General features: G+C 51.4%; 1 protein-coding gene across 2 annotated transcripts in view; it reads left to right on the top strand.

The window, feature by feature from the left end:
• PDE7A (phosphodiesterase 7A) overlaps positions 1-14,844 on the top strand; it is a 55,450-nt gene that overhangs the window by 37,064 nt on the left and 3,542 nt on the right. The window contains exons 3-10 of one of the 2 annotated variants that reach the window (XM_064170609.1): positions 209-292; positions 7,998-8,149; positions 8,987-9,050; positions 10,369-10,464; positions 12,655-12,755; positions 13,612-13,743; positions 14,034-14,125; positions 14,672-14,816. In XM_064170609.1, the coding sequence (XP_064026679.1) occupies positions 209-292; positions 7,998-8,149; positions 8,987-9,050; positions 10,369-10,464; positions 12,655-12,755; positions 13,612-13,743; positions 14,034-14,125; positions 14,672-14,816 (866 nt within the window). The remainder of the gene's footprint in view (positions 1-208; positions 293-7,997; positions 8,150-8,986; positions 9,051-10,368; positions 10,465-12,654; positions 12,756-13,611; positions 13,744-14,033; positions 14,126-14,671; positions 14,817-14,844) is intronic. The other variant, XM_064170610.1, reaches the window with a different exon arrangement.

The raw sequence follows: 14,844 nt of genomic DNA, 5'->3' as shown, positions 1-14,844 counted from the left end.
CTGAGGAGCAAGCGTGCAGGCTGCATGTGTAGCCAGCCTTCAAACTTCGTTTGCGATTTCACCTTGCCAGCAGCCAGCCTCGGGGCCGGCCTGTTGCTGGAGTAGCCCTCCTGCAGTACGCGAATCTCTCCCCTGCAGGCTGTGTTCATTTGCATTTTATCTCTGCCACTCTTCCACACTTTTATTTCACTCTCGACCCTGTTTCTAGGAGATGTGCGAGTAAGAAGTCGGGCAGGATTTGAGACAGAGAGAAGAGGCTCTCATCCATACATTGATTTCCGTATTTTTCACTGTAAGTATTTGAAAGCAGCTCCATGACAAATAAACGAGCAAAGGCTTCCCTTAGCTTTTGAGCTCCCGAGCCTCTCAAAGTCCAAGCCAGCAGCTTAGAGAGCAAGGCCATTTTCCATCCTTCTTAGGAAGACTCTTTAGTGCTACTTCATCGGCAAAACTAAGAGGAGAAGCTCCCCTGCCTGCTGCAGTTGGAGGTGGCCCTGCTGTGACTGCAGGGGGGTTGGACCGGATGACCTTGGAGGGTCCCTTCCAACCCACTGCAGTCTGGGAATGAGTAAACTTTTACCTTTAAAAATAGAGCTTAAACTCACTGAGTCCTGAATCCCTCTGGAAATGAAGGCTCTGAGTGCTGAGTTCTTCCTTGGCAGACACAAGCAGGTGAGAAGAATGTTTTCCTGCCTGGCCCAGGAGGCTGTTTGAAGATGATGAGGTGGCAGTGCTCTTAGCCTCTTCACAACCAGCTAACGTTGCTGCCATTCAGACGTGAACCAGGGCTTGCATCCTTTGGACACAGACAAATCTTAAACGACTCCCCAAAGGGTTCTAAGAAACTAGCAGGTTAATGAATGAATTAGTTTTGTGTTTAAAGAAACTTTGGTGTTGTTTCCCCCTCCCCAGAAACTTTATTTTTCCTTCTTAGCAGAAGAATAATTTTTTGATAATTTCACTCCCTTCTCTCCATCTCCATTTCTGTAACTAAATCTGTCAGTAGCTGTAATAGAAAAGCTTTTGATAACTAACATGCAGCAAAAGTGCAGGGGAGTTAAGCCTTAATTAAATGATGCCATGATATTGTATGGATTAAATGTCATCAGGTATCTCTACCAAGATTGGATCAGCATAGTCCAAGCATTCTGACACAGTAGATCTCATTTCATGGTAACAAGTGTGGTGGTTGTACTTATGAACAAAAATGAGTGGCAGAAGCTGGTCTGGTTACTGTTCTGATCTTCAGTCCCTCTTGAAAAGCAGATCACTACTTAAAACCCGTAAACTCTGAGCTTCTTCCAAAAGTCAGTGGCATAAAGTAGGTGAGAAAACAAAGTTTGAAGAGCCTGCTGTGGGTTTTGCTTTTCCAGTAGAGGGTGAGAATTCTGTCTCAAGTCCTGATGATTGTGTTGTGTCCTAAAACTCCTCTGTGGCAACAGCATTTGAGTTAGGAATTGCATAATTGTGTCTTCTTGTAGATTATTTCCATGGCATTTTCTGCTGATGTGGGGAAATGCTAACAGCTCTCAGCAGAGCTCCCCGGGCCAGGGCAGCCTGGTTGGTATTTGTGCTGCTGTCAAGCTGCCTGTGTCTGTCCCGATGGCTGTGCACAGGGCAGCCCATGACTAATCAGGAAAAGGCTTTTCACACCCTTTCTTCTTGTTCCTGCTTGTCCAGGCACAGGCACCAACTTTGAGCAACATCAACTGTGGTGTCTGATGACAGCAAAGAATGTTGCTAGGAGGCCCAAAAAATTCTTTGGCTGTAACTTCCCTCTGGAGTCAGCTGCTGGGGCAGCTCTGGTTGGTGCTGTGCTAGAGTCAGGTTTTTTTTGCACTTCAGGACTGCTGCTTGACTTCAGAGTCCTGCCCCCTGGTTGGGCTTGATGGTCTTAAAAGTCTTTTTCAGCCTCAGTGTTTCTGTGACTCCCTGCACTGTGGACTCAGTAAGGAGTTCTAGAGGGAGGTGACCCTGCCTGTGGCAGGGGGGTGGAACTAGATGGTCTTTAAGGTCCTTTCCAACCCAAACCATCTGTGAGTCTCTGGACTCAGTCCAGTCTCTCACTGAATCATGAGGTTATCCATTACAGGATTGGTTTTAGCAGTAAAATGTTGGGGTTTAATTAAGTTAGAGCAGTAGCTCTCTAAGCGAAAGAGTTTCAATATCCTTCTGCCCGGGCTGGATTCGACCTAACTTCAAGGATATTCTCCCTGCCCTCCAGAAGGATTGTCCTGTGCAGAGCTACATGGCTAAGAAATGTTGGCTCACCTGAGCAGTGGACAGTGTGTGAGAGGAGCCAGCCTGGGCAAAAGCTGCCCTGGAAAGGGGCTTTTCTGCAGCTGAAGCAGACTAAACCACCTCAAGTGCTCCCCTGCACTCCAGTAGTAGTGCATGGATAAACTTCATGCTCCTTGTCAAGCTTCACTGTAATTTCTCCTCCACTAATTCCCCCTGGTTCTAAGTCCTTTTCAGTGGACCATTGCCTGCCTGTTCTGCTGGGGGCTCCTGTCCTGGCTGTGGCTCAGTGTTGAAGTGTTATTGTTGGTGTTTGTTTTGCTTGGCTCACTTCTGGTGTCCAGTGTCCTTTCTGGTGTCAGTCGTGTCTCGTGAAGAAGTCAAATGTCTCTCAGGAAGTCCAGCTGCCAGTCTGCTGACCACTTCTCTTTTTCCACCAGTTTAGCCCAAAGCTTCATTGGTGGGTTTGAAGTGCATTATCTTCTGAATTTGAAATGCATTATCTCCAGGAAGCTGCTGGCTTTGTGCTCTGGGAGTTATTGTCTTTCTTTTCATCACCTCTGTTTCCTGGCAGTATTTTTATTGGCAGCTTCAGCTACAGTTACCAAAGTAAAGTTTGTAGAGCAGATTGAGATTGGATGTGAGGAACAAGTTCTGCACCAGGAGGCTGCTGGAACACTGCAGCAGGTTGCCCAGGGAGATGGTTGAGGCCCCATGCCTGGAGATATTCCAGGTGAGGCTGGACCAAGGCCCTGAGCTCCTGCTCTAGTGCAGGATGTCCCTGCTGAGTGCGGGGGGTTTGGACTGGATGCACTTTGGAGGTCCCTTCCAACCCATTCTGTGGCTCTATTTCAGTCTGTAAGGTTCTTCAGGAGAGGAATTCTCTGATGTCCAGCAGGGCACCACCTCCTTCAGTGCAAGTCCAGGAGCCTCCTGCTCTGGAGAGACTCCAACCCCACCTGGGCATTGTGATCCTGGGCAAGCTGCTGTGGCTGACCCTGTTTTAGCAGTGGGATTGGACTGGATGATCCCCAGAGGTCCCTTCCAGTCTCCACCATCCTGTGCGCAAGGAGAATCCACAGCAGAGTTGTTAGTTGTGGTACCGGTAGAGCTTCTCGAAAGTGACATTTCTGTGATTCCTCTCAAGCAGAAGACGAATTGCTTTGTGAAATGAGATTCCAGCTCTGATCCCTCGCGTTTCGCGCTGGTTCGATGGGCAGGGAGCTGCCGTCGGAATGCTTCTGGGTCCCTCTAGTGGTGCGAGGGGCTGGGGAATGCCTGCGGCTTGCGCAGCAGCAGCTATGGCTTGGGGAATGCGGAGGGACCTGGCAGCGCAGTGAGCGGAACTGCGGCGCTGGTGCTGGTGGCTGCTGTGCCGGATGAGCCCCTGCGTAGCTGGCTTTGAGCTGCCCAAAAGGTGAGGGCTGAGTGCTGTGGAAAGAGATTCCCTTGAATTTCAAAGGAAAAGCCCTCCCGGTGGAGCCCCACGCAGCAGACCTCAGCTCTCACCTTCACACAACATCCATCCTCCCCACGGTGCCTTTGAATTCCTCCTGCTGCTGGTGGCAGCCGTGCCTGAGCTCCTCAGCTGCCTCTTCCTCTTGGTGGTCCCCAAATCCAGTGGGTTTTATTGTGGAACATTTCCTGCTTGCCTCTTGGGCTGTAGCAGGGAAGAACTGGAGTCAGAGTTCTTGTGTCATGTCTTGACCAGGAGCCCATCAGAGGCTCTGGGGCTTTATCACTCTTTTGAAAGCAATTTGAAGCATTTTGCTGGGATTTAAGGTTTCTGCGAATAAAAGATTAAACCAAAGCACAACAAAGTTGTGCCTCTTCCCCTTCTTGCTGGTCCTTGCTACAGAGCTGCTGCAGTGTGGCAGCAGCAGGTTTTGATGCTGTGGTTGTCATTTGTCTTTGCTCCACTCCTTTTTCCTCATGCTGAAATAAAATCACCAAAGAAGTATTTAATATCTCTCTAAAATGGGAGAATGTGATTGACTTTGGGGTTTATGACACACTTAAGATTGGGAGTGGGAAGAGAGACTAAAATAAGTGCCTTGGAAAACATGAAATCTGGTGCCTGAAGACAACTTGGATTATTTTGCTTGCTTGCTGCCTATGCAGAACATCAACAGAATAACTGAAATGAGTGGACAGATTTGGTCCTTCATTTTAGAGAGGGAACCTCTAGCACCCTGGCAGTTCAGTTAGGATGCTTAGGAATGCAAAGAGCATCATTTAATAATTAAAAAGAAGTCAACAGCTTGGAAGTACAAAACAATTTAAGTGCTGTTTAAGTAGAGGATGAAGAGTTAAAGGATAAAGAGTGCCCCAGGGGGCTGCTGCTGACCAGGCACAGGAGCTGCAGTTCCACTCCTCTGGTTCCTTGCATGAGAGACTCTTCTGAACGCTGTAGCTTCCTTCCCATGCCCACCCTCCTGACCTGCCTCTCCTGTTGTTACAGTTCTCCAGACCTTCCATCTCCTGTACGTCTGTTTAGTGCCTAATTGTCCTTAAGCTGCCCTCACCTCTTGATCAAATGGTCCCTGTTGAGTCCTGAGGGGGTCTTTGGCACAGCTCAGGCTCCAAGTGACATGGGGCATGTTTTGCAGCATGCTTGTTCTTGAGCAGCTGTAACCTCCTCTGCACCTCCTCCTTCCCTTGATGAGCATGTGACTTTGGCAGGGGCTCTGAAATGAGCATCTGGTGACTCAGGATGGCAGAGGGCAGGCTGGCACTCCCCAGTTAATCATGCTTATAAAGAGGAGCTTTTTGCCTGTGCCAGGAGGGAAACACCAACTTCCCATTGCACAACTGAGTGGTTCACTTGGCCAGCCGCTCCTGGGAGCTTTGGTCTGGCAGGACTAGGAAGTGGCTGATTTTTGGCTCCTCCATAGCAGGCTGAGAGGAAAAGGAAACTGCAGCCATGGATGCCATCAGTGCTCCTGCAGAAAGGAGCCTCCCTCTCTTGCTTCCTTCTCGCCCTTTCCTTGAAAGCCTCTCGTTTGCTGTGCAGTTCATCAGCTGTCAGACCTCCGCAGCTGACTCACCTGTTCTGCATTGTCCTCTTGGCAAGTGTTTAGCTCTTCAAGAGAGCAATTTGCTTTTTGGCTTGGTGCAGTCCTCCTGAATTTGGTGTTCGGGAGCTGCAGAGGGCTGGTAGAGCTCCAGCTCTCTTCTCACTGGCAAGTTACTCCTGTCAAGGCAGATTAAATGAGAGGGGCTGTGGTCAAGCCATGGTGGCTTAACTGTGGCTGCACACCTGGAATCAAGAGGAGCTCAAAGAAGGGCAGGGGAGCAACCGCAAGCACCAGCACAGGCTCGGGGCTGACCTGCTGGAAAGCAGCTTGCCAGAGAAGGTCCTGGTGGACACCACATTGCACATGAGCCATCAGTGTGTCCTTGCTGCGAAGGAGGCGAATCAGCCGCTGGGCTGGGCCGTGTCAGCAGGAGTGTGGCCAGCAGGTGGAGGGAGGTGATTGTGCCCTGTCCTTCAGCGCTGCTAGGGCTACATCCCAGTGCACAGAGAGTGCAGCCAAGGCCAGGAAGATGGAGGAGAGGCTGGGGTTCAGCCTGGGACTGACAGTGCTCAGGAGGATCTTCCCCATGCATGCAAATACCTGTAGGGAGGGAGCAAAGAGGCTCTCTCCAGTGGTGCCCAGCACCAGGGGCAGTGGCACAAACTGAAGTGCAGGAGCTTCCCTCAGCATCAGGACACACTTTGTCCCTGTGAGCACGGCCAAGCACTGGCACAGGTTGCCCACAGAGGATCCTTGGAGATGGTCAAAAGCCACCTGGACTTGGTCCTGAGTGGTGTGGTCTGGGTAGCCCTGCTTGAGTGGAGGAGTCTGACCAGATGGCCTCCAGAAGTCCCTTCTGTGGGTCTGTAGCAGCAGCACTGTTGTCAGGAGGGCTGGGCTGAGGCAGGCTTCGCTGCCCGTTTGCTCTGCAGCAATTGCAGCACTGCTCAGGTCCTTCTTTCCCATTTTCTCCTTTGTTTTGCTAGCAGCTGAAGTAGCAGGGCTCATGTGCAAGAGTCAGCAGCAGAAACACTGGAGCAAAAGCATCTGCAGTCCTGCTTAGATGACTTGGGAAGACAAGTAGAGGTGGAACACCAAATTACCACCTTTCTGTCTCTGCGGTGCTGACAAAGGCTGCTGCTTTGCTTGCTTTGTGTTGCCTCCATCCCACTGCTCTGCCAAAGGCTGAGGGGTGGCCTCTGAGGCTCCTTGTGGTGTGTCAGCAGCAGTGGTTTGTGAGCCTTAGATCTGTTTTGTTTCAAACCTAACAGTTTCTGTTCTGAGCTTGGATTTGAAGGGACAGGACCAAGATTGAGGGAGAGTTACCTGAAGCGCTGAGGAGCAGCTCCACTGCTCTGTGTTCTGCAGGCTGGCAGTGCTCAGGCTCTCACCTCACCTCAAGCAGCCTGCTTAGAAAGACTGGAAGAGAGGCAGAGTGGGACAAGGTCTTTATTGCCCTGCTCTGTCCGTGGATGTGGCTTTGTAAGCAGCTTTATCACCTGGGATGTGTGGTCTGCAGGGGATGAGCCCTGCCTGAACGTGACGACTCAAAGCTGCTTTTCCCGGTGAAGTTCTCTGTGGTAGCCCTGGGGAGCTGGGGGAGCTCCAGCCTCTTGCTCAAGGGTTTCATGAACTTGTGTCAGCTGCACCTCTGCTGGCACAGGCTGGGGGAGTGAGATGCTGCTGCCTTTAGATACTGGCTGCTTGTGCACTGCCAGGCCTGCCCAGCACCCCTGGAATAGCGGAGGTTGGAAATGAATGGATTGATGAGCTGATGGACAACGTGGAGGGCACTGGGGGCTCTGCAGAGAGAGGAACTCAGATGGAGGAGGACTTGTGGAGAGTTGAACTGCTTCTGCTGGAAGGCAGGATTGGAGTTGAGGTTGTTAGGCTGCCAGACTTCCTTCTGCTTTCCCCTTCCCTTTCTCCCTTTCTTTTCCTTGCCCCATCTCCCCTTCCCCTTCCCCTTCGCCCCTTCTTTTCCTTGCACCTTCGTGCCTGCTTTTCTTTCTGCTCCTCTCCATCTTTTCCTTGCCCCAGGCCATTTCAGGGTAGCATGAAGGCATCTCAAGATCATTGACTGTGTAAAACTGTTCCTGCACCACTTGAAGCACATCAGGTGGGACCAAGCTGAAGCCAGCACCACTTGTTTGAACAAACAGTTACATTTAAGCCAAATCCTTGGATCAGGAAAGAAGCTAAATGGTTCACCGTGCTGGGAAAGGGAATTGGAGCTGCTGTGACTTGCTGTGGTCCTTGTTTGGCAGAGGAGAGGTTGGAGCAGAGCACCCAAATCCATCTAACTTTGGTTAAAGGTTTGCCAGGGAAGGGAGTTGTGAGCTCTGTCAGAGCTCCTGGGCCAGCAGGCGGCTGCTGGCGCTGAGCTGTGTGAGAGCAGAGGAGCTCTGCTGGGTGGGCATCAGGCAGCTGATGCTGGGTGTCTGTACACATCTCCCCTAACATTTCTGACCTTCCAGTGCCAGAGCTCCTCAAACAGCTCAGTTTCAGCTCTTTCAATGCTTGTTTTTCCTCACAGAGTGCTCACACAGAACACTTCCATCTCTGAGCTCTCTGCTTAACGAGAGCTCTGTTACTTGTGGCTGACCCTGGCACACGACCCCCTGCACTGCACTGAATAGCAGCAGGTTGAGCTGAACCCTTCACAGCACCCAGCCTCCCTGCCCAACCCTCTCTCGGGTGCAGGCTCTGCAGAGTGTTTGATTCTCTTGGTTTCCTTTGTAGCAAATTCTGAGATCGAGGTGTCTGTGTCTGCGCGGAATGTGAGGCGCTTGCTTAGCTTCCAGAGGTACCTGAGATCTTCCCGCTTTTTCCGTGGTATCACTGTCCCAAACTCATCCAACATCTTAGATGATGATTATAATGGACAAGCAAAGGTTGGTTGCTCGATTTCTTTGTTTATTCATTCCCTTCAAAATAAGTTTGGCTAGAAGAACTCTCGCTGGCCTGTAACTGGTGCTCAGAGGGCAGCCAGCAGTGGGAGGGTGTGCACGGGGGAATTTCGTTTGTTTAGGTCTGTGAATCATAGAATGTTCTGGCCAGGGGGGCTGGGGAGACACTGCCACACCTTGCCCAGGGGGGCTGTGGGTGCCCCCTCCCTGTGTATGTTCAAGGCCTGGTTGGATGAGGCCTTGAGCAACCTGGGCTGGTGGGAGGTGTCATTCTCCAGCCTGAACCGTTCGATGGGGCTGTGGATCAGAGCATTCTGTGACCATCCACCAGCAGTGAAGTGCTGGTTCACCTGGGTGGGAGTCCAAAGTCAGTTTCTCTGTGCCATAAAAAGTTTGGCTCCTGTGCCCAGTAGTGGATCCAAAGATTATTTCTCTCCTCTCAGCAACAAGGGAAAGAGAGAAATGAACCAAGATGAAGGACTGCAGCAAGATAAATTTAGAGGCTCACTGCAGAAGCTAAGGTGGAGTAGGGCTGGAGGCAGAGTTGTTCTGTGGTAACCTCAGTCTTGAAACTGTCTCATTCCCTTTAGGACATTGAGGAAAGGGTGAAGGGATAATCTGCAGCCAGTCTGACAGGGCACTGCTTGCATTTTAATCTGTAACATGGAGCTGAAAGGTTCCCAGTTCACAAGCTTTGTTCTCTCTCAGTCCCATTGTTCACCTGCAGAAATGCTCAGACTTGCCTCTGCCCCTGAAGCACTCCTCTGAGCTGTGGGAAGGGAGATGCTGAGGGGAAAATGACAGCTTTGTGTTTTCTTTCAGTGCATGCTGGAGAAGGTTGGAAATTGGAATTTTGATATTTTCCTTTTTGATAGGCTGACAAATGGTGAGTTTGCCTCTGCTGTTCTCTTGGGCTTTGTGTCTCAGCATGCAGACCTCCTTGCAGGGCGGGATTGCTTGGCTCACCCCCCCCCACCTTTCACCAGGCAGCACTTGCTGATTGAAGAGTTTTGAGTCTGAATCCTGATTTGCCTGCTCACTCTTAGAGTACTGCTAAAATCCTGCCAGTGCCTGGGTCACCTGCAGTGCTCTGCCCAGCTCTGGGGCCCTCAGCACAGGGAAGACATGGACCTGATGGAGCAGGTCCAGAAGAGGCCACAAAGATGATCTGGGGGCTGGAGCACCTCTGCTATGGGGACAGGCAAAGGGAGTTGGGGCTGTTCAGTCTGGAGAAGAGACTGCTCCAGGGAGACCTTAGAGCAGCCTACCAGTGCCTGAAGGGGCTACAAGAAGGCTCCAGAGGGACTGTTTGCAAAGGCCTGCAGGGACAGGCACAGGGACAATGGTTTGAAATGAGAGCAGAGCAGATTGAGATTGGATGTGAGGAACAAGTTCTGCACCAGGAGGCTGCTGGGACACTGAAACAAGTTGACCAGGGAGGGAATTGAAGCTCAATCCTTGGAGATATTCAAGGTCAGGCTCAAGAAGGCTGTGAGCAAGCTGCTCCAGTGGAGGATGTCCCTGCTGAGTGCAGGGGGTTGGACTGGATGCCCTTTGGAGGCACCTTCCAACCCACTCCATGATTCTCTGCTGTAAGCCAAGGCTGAGTGAGCTGCCTGCAGTCAGCCCCAGGCATGCTGGACAAGCAAACAGCTGCAGGCTGCTTCTCTTGTCTCTCAGAGCTTGCCCACTGCAAGTGACTCTGGCATTTCTAGCTGGCAGCAGGTGAAGGATGTTGTAAGCCTCTCTTAGTGCACATTTCCTACAGAAACTGGAAGTGTTCTGGGTGAAGCAAGGAGCAGCTGGGCCAAGCAGCTGATGAAATGACAGCTGGCACATGCCCAGTGCACCCTGAGCAGTAGCAGTTTGCTCTTCACCTGCTTGTTTAGTTACTCAGAAGCTGCATGGCTGCCTGTGATGTCTTGCATCGTGCTGTGGATGAGGCTGAGTCCCACTGGAACTGCTGCTTTGTGATGTCCAGCCCCATGCTCCTCCTCCCAGCTAGTGCTGGATGCCTTCTGCTGATGCCAAGCCCTGCTGCTTGCTAGAGGAGAGAGCTCCTGGAGCCTGGGCAGGCACAGGGGTGTAAATACTGCCCCTGACCATTCGCTTGTGTAATGTGTGAGCACTTTGTTTGCAGGGCTCCCTCTGCCAGTCACTGGTTCCCTGCTGCCAATCAATTCAGTGCTTTACCTTGCTTTTAGGAAACAGTCTGGTCAGCTTAACCTTTCACCTCTTCAACCTCCACGGCCTGATTGAGCACTTCCACTTAGATACCATGAAACTCCGGAGGTTTCTGGGTAAGTACAGCCTCTGCTCACCAGAACTCTTGCTGCTTATCCTCTTCTCTTCTCAGTGCTGCTCCCAGCTGAGCTAGAGCTCTGGGAGAGAGCTGCTGTGCTCCAGGTGGTGATTTAAATGATGCCGATTGAGGCACTCTCAAAGTTTCCAGGAGTGTGGAAATCTCCACGTTAAATCCAGGCATTCACCATGGCCCTGCTGCAAGGTGTTAGCCATGGCCCTGCTGCTGCAAGGTGTTAGCCATGGCCTGCTGCTGCAAGGTGTTAGCCATGGCCCTGCTGCTGCAAGGTGTTAGCCATGGCCTGCTGCTGCAAGGTGTTAGCCATGGCCCTGCTGCTGCAAGGTGTTAGCCATGGCCTGCTGCTGCAAGGTGTTAGCCATGGCCCTGCTGCTGCAAGGTGTTAGCCATGGCCCTGCTGCTGCAAGGTGTTAGCCATGGCCCTGCTGCTGCAAGGTGTTAGCCATGGCCCTGCTGCTGCAAGGTGTTAGCCATGGCCCTGCTGCTGCAAGGTGTTAGCCATGGCCCTGCTGCTGCAAGGTGTTAGCCATGGCCCTGCTGCTGCAAGGTGTTAGCCATGTACACTAGACCATGCAGCAGCTGCTGCATTGTACCTATTAAATGTCAGCAGCTGGGGTGGTTGTGACATTGGCTGGGGGTGCCTGGGCAGCTCCTTTATTCCTCTTGATTCTTAGTTCTGTTTGAAGCTCAATTCCTGAGGCTTGTGCTGGGTTCCTGCCTGTGCTGACCATGGCAGCCTGGCCAGGTTTCTTCTTTTCACCTCCCCTTTCTCTTTCCATCATTCCCTTCTCTCTCAGCTTTAACCATTTCCCATTCCATCTCCTTTCGCCTTCTTTCAGAGTGGACTCAATCCCTTCTAGCTCCACAGAGGTCCCTCAGCTGCCCTTCAGGACTGATACAGTGGCAGGGGAAGAAAATGGCTCTAGAAATCTGCTCTTAGACTACTCCAAGTGGTAGCTGAGTGTGGTTTGTTGTCTCTTGTCTCACTTATTTCCTGGTTAGTTGAAATGTAGCAAACGCCAGTGCCTGCAGTGCCAGACCAGGTGGGAATGCCTGGATAGTTAACTGCTTATCCCAAGGTGACAGGAATTAACATGGGACTCACTGCAATCAGCTTAGGCTTGGAGGAGGACAAAATTATTCTTCTAGCTTTGAAATTGACCTCCTTTGCCTTTTCCTCCTGATAAATGGCAGGAAGGGAAACATCTCTTTGCTCCAAGCCCATCTGTCCAGTCAAGGAACCTGCTCTCCAAACACAGCTTTGTACCATGGACTAAATTCATCCCTCTTTTGCTGTCTCTCACACCCAAAGTAATCTGAAGCTGAAATTCTGGGAGACTGGGACAGCTCAAAGGATCCACAGTGCAAAAATTCACTTTGAGAACTTCACTGGAGGCTTTTTGAGGAGAGAAATCTCAGTCCTGATGAAGAGCTCACCTTTTATCTGTGTGTAGGTTTGTTTACACGCACAGGCTTTGGGATTTCCAAGCAGTACTTGAAGATCTGTCTCCTCCTACTCTGTGTTTTCAAGTTCTTCTTCAAGACCCAAGCAGGGAGAGAGAATACAAAGTGCTGCATTCCTGGAAACCCAGGCTTGTGCCATCCCCAGGCTCTGGCAAACTGTGACCCAAATACTGTCCTAGTTCTGCTTTATTAAAAACAATACATTGAGAAAATTGGAGACTTCATTCTCTGAAACCACCACAAATTGAGAAGGAAGCCAGAAAAAATGGAGGAGTAAGCTAAGAAGAGCCTCCTTCATCACTGGGGGTGAGGAACAGGTAGGAGAGAGTTCTCCTGCAGGTTAGAGCCCAAAGATGCTTCTTTTTTCTCCCTGCCCACAGCAGGGGGTTGGAGCTCAATGGGCTTTAGGGTCCCTTCCAAGCCATTCTCTGACTCTCTGCTCAGAGGGAGTCTTTCCGGGCAAGTCTCAAGCCTAAATATCTCAGATTCTGTTGATTTGAAGCTGTTTAATCTTTGCTCTGAGCTGACCTCACCTCTCCTTGATTTCCTTTAGAAAAGGCTGTTTCTTCCCACAGAAACCTTTCACACCTGCCTGGTGGCTCAGTTACTGCCTTGGACACTTGTGTGTGGTTGTCTCTGTGCCTAGCAAGGACACCTCCCCTGCTGCTGCCTCACTCAAGTGTGGATTTTTGTTGTTTCCCTGCAGTTATGGTTCAGGAAGATTATCACAGTCAGAACCCTTACCACAATGCAGTCCATGCTGCTGATGTGACTCAGGCCATGCACTGTTACTTAAAAGAGCCCAAGGTAAGGAGATGTTCTCACCTCCACGCCAGCTGTGTGCAGCTGCTCTGTGTGCATGTTCTTAGAGCAGGCTTTGTTACAACCAGCACAGCCCCCAGCACAACAATCTGGAGCACACTGAGGCAAGGAGTCCCTCTGCCTGTTGCTGTGGGTTCACACATAGCAGTGGCTGATGGTGAAGTGTCCACCAGGAAACATTAATGGGCTGCCCAGGGAGGTGGTGGAGTGGCTGTGCCTGGAGGTGTTCTTGCAGAGCCTGGCTGGGGCACTTAGTGCCATGGTCTGTGTGACTGGACAGGGCTGGGTGATAGGTTGGGCTGGATGAGCTTGGAGCTCTCTTCCAACTTGCCTGATTCTATTCTGTCTCTGTCCTTCAAGAGTGGTCAGGCAGTGGAGCAGAGGTGGCAGAGTCCCCATCCCTGCAGGTGTTCCAGAAATGTGTGGCCCTGGCACTTGGGGCTGTGGTTTAGTGGCCGAGGGTTGGGATGCTTTTTAAGTCTCCTCTGTATCCAAAGCAGAGCTGAGCTGGACAGACCTGGTGAACGAGCTGGAGAGTTTGCTGCTTTCCAGGCTCTGGCTAGGAAATAGGAGCTCAGTACCAGCCAGAAAGTAGCATTTTGTGTGCCAGCAGCTTTTGAGCCCAAACATTGCCACTCAGAAAACACAATCTCAGAGCACTCTGGAAATTCTGCAGCTTTTGTGGGGGGGAGCACTCTGAAGAGTCAGTGGAATATTGGGTTGATCCAATGGGAAGTGCCTCTGAGTTTCTGGGGGCTGTTAAGCACTAAAACAGAGCCACCCTGCCCCTCTGCAAGGGCACCCTGGCATTGCTAACAGGATGGTTGCTGTTTCCTTCCAGCTTTCCAGATCTTTAACTCCATGGGATGTCCTGCTCAGTTTAATAGCAGCTGCCACTCATGATTTGGATCACCCAGGTGTTAACCAACCCTTCCTAATTAAAACAAACCATTACTTAGCAACTTTATATAAGGTAAGGCCAAAAGGGGGTTGTTCTGTGGAAGGCAGGTTGGGGGAAGGCCTGAGGAGTAGGGCCAAGGGGGTTGGGTGTGGAGTGTGGATGCTGGGGGAGGTTTGGATCCAGACACTGTTCCATATCACTGGGGCAACAAAACCCTGCAAGCTCACAAAGCATTGAGGGGCTGGGAAAGAGGAGGAGGAGAGCATCCCCAAGCCCCAGGGAAAGTGTCTGGTGTTGCTCTGGCTGTGTAGCTCTGCAGCTTCAGGCCTTGCCTGCTGCCTCTAACCCCCTTTCTTTGGCAGAATACCTCAGTACTGGAGAACCATCACTGGAGATCAGCAGTGGGCTTGCTGCGGGAGTCTGGGTTATTTGCACACATGTCCTTGGAGAACAGGTAGGGCTCTGCAGGGAAGGCTCCAGGGCTGAGCAGCCTGCCAGAGCCAGCAGCTCTGACTCCAAGCTGGAGATCCTGATCTCCTTTAAGGATTCCTGGCACCACAGTGTTGGAGCAGGGGCAGTTGATGGGGGGGCAGTGTGCTATTTGGAAAGCCACCTGTACTGCCAGTGCACCCATCCAGTCAGGCTTCTGTTCAGGTCAGCCTTGGCAGCTGTTGCTGCTTCTGCCACCACGGCTGCAGGTTACAACAGACCTCCCTCACCTTCTGCAGCGGGAAACAGTTCAGACATTTTAAAGGGGGAAACGAAGGGGAGAAGGGAAAGCTGAGAAGTGTTTCAGTCATCCTGAGAGCTGCCAGTGAAACGTACTCAGGAGCTCTGAGCTGGGCGTCTGCAGCGAATTGTTCAGAGGGCAGAGGCAGAGCCCAGCAGGAATGCAGCTGCTGCAGCTGCTGCTTGCTCTTTGTGATGGAGATGTGGACTGTGGGGCTGGCTGCTGGTGAGGTTTGTTCTGCGTCCCGAGCGTTGCTATCCCTGATTTCAGGCAGCTGATGGAAAGCCAGATAGGAGATCTGATTCTTGCCACTGACATCAGCCAGCAGAACGAGTACTTGTCCATGTTTCGGTCCCACCTGGACAGAGGAGACCTATGTCTGGAGAATGCCAACCACCGACACTTCATCCTGCAGGTGATCTGGGTGAAAGCAGCACCTCAGA

This window comes from Pogoniulus pusillus, chromosome 34 (genome assembly GCF_015220805.1).
Source record: "Pogoniulus pusillus isolate bPogPus1 chromosome 34, bPogPus1.pri, whole genome shotgun sequence".
Taxonomy (NCBI): Eukaryota; Metazoa; Chordata; class Aves; order Piciformes; family Lybiidae; genus Pogoniulus; species Pogoniulus pusillus.
The sequence above is the reverse complement of the archived record's forward strand: the minus strand, read 5'-3'. Positions and strand labels throughout refer to the sequence as shown.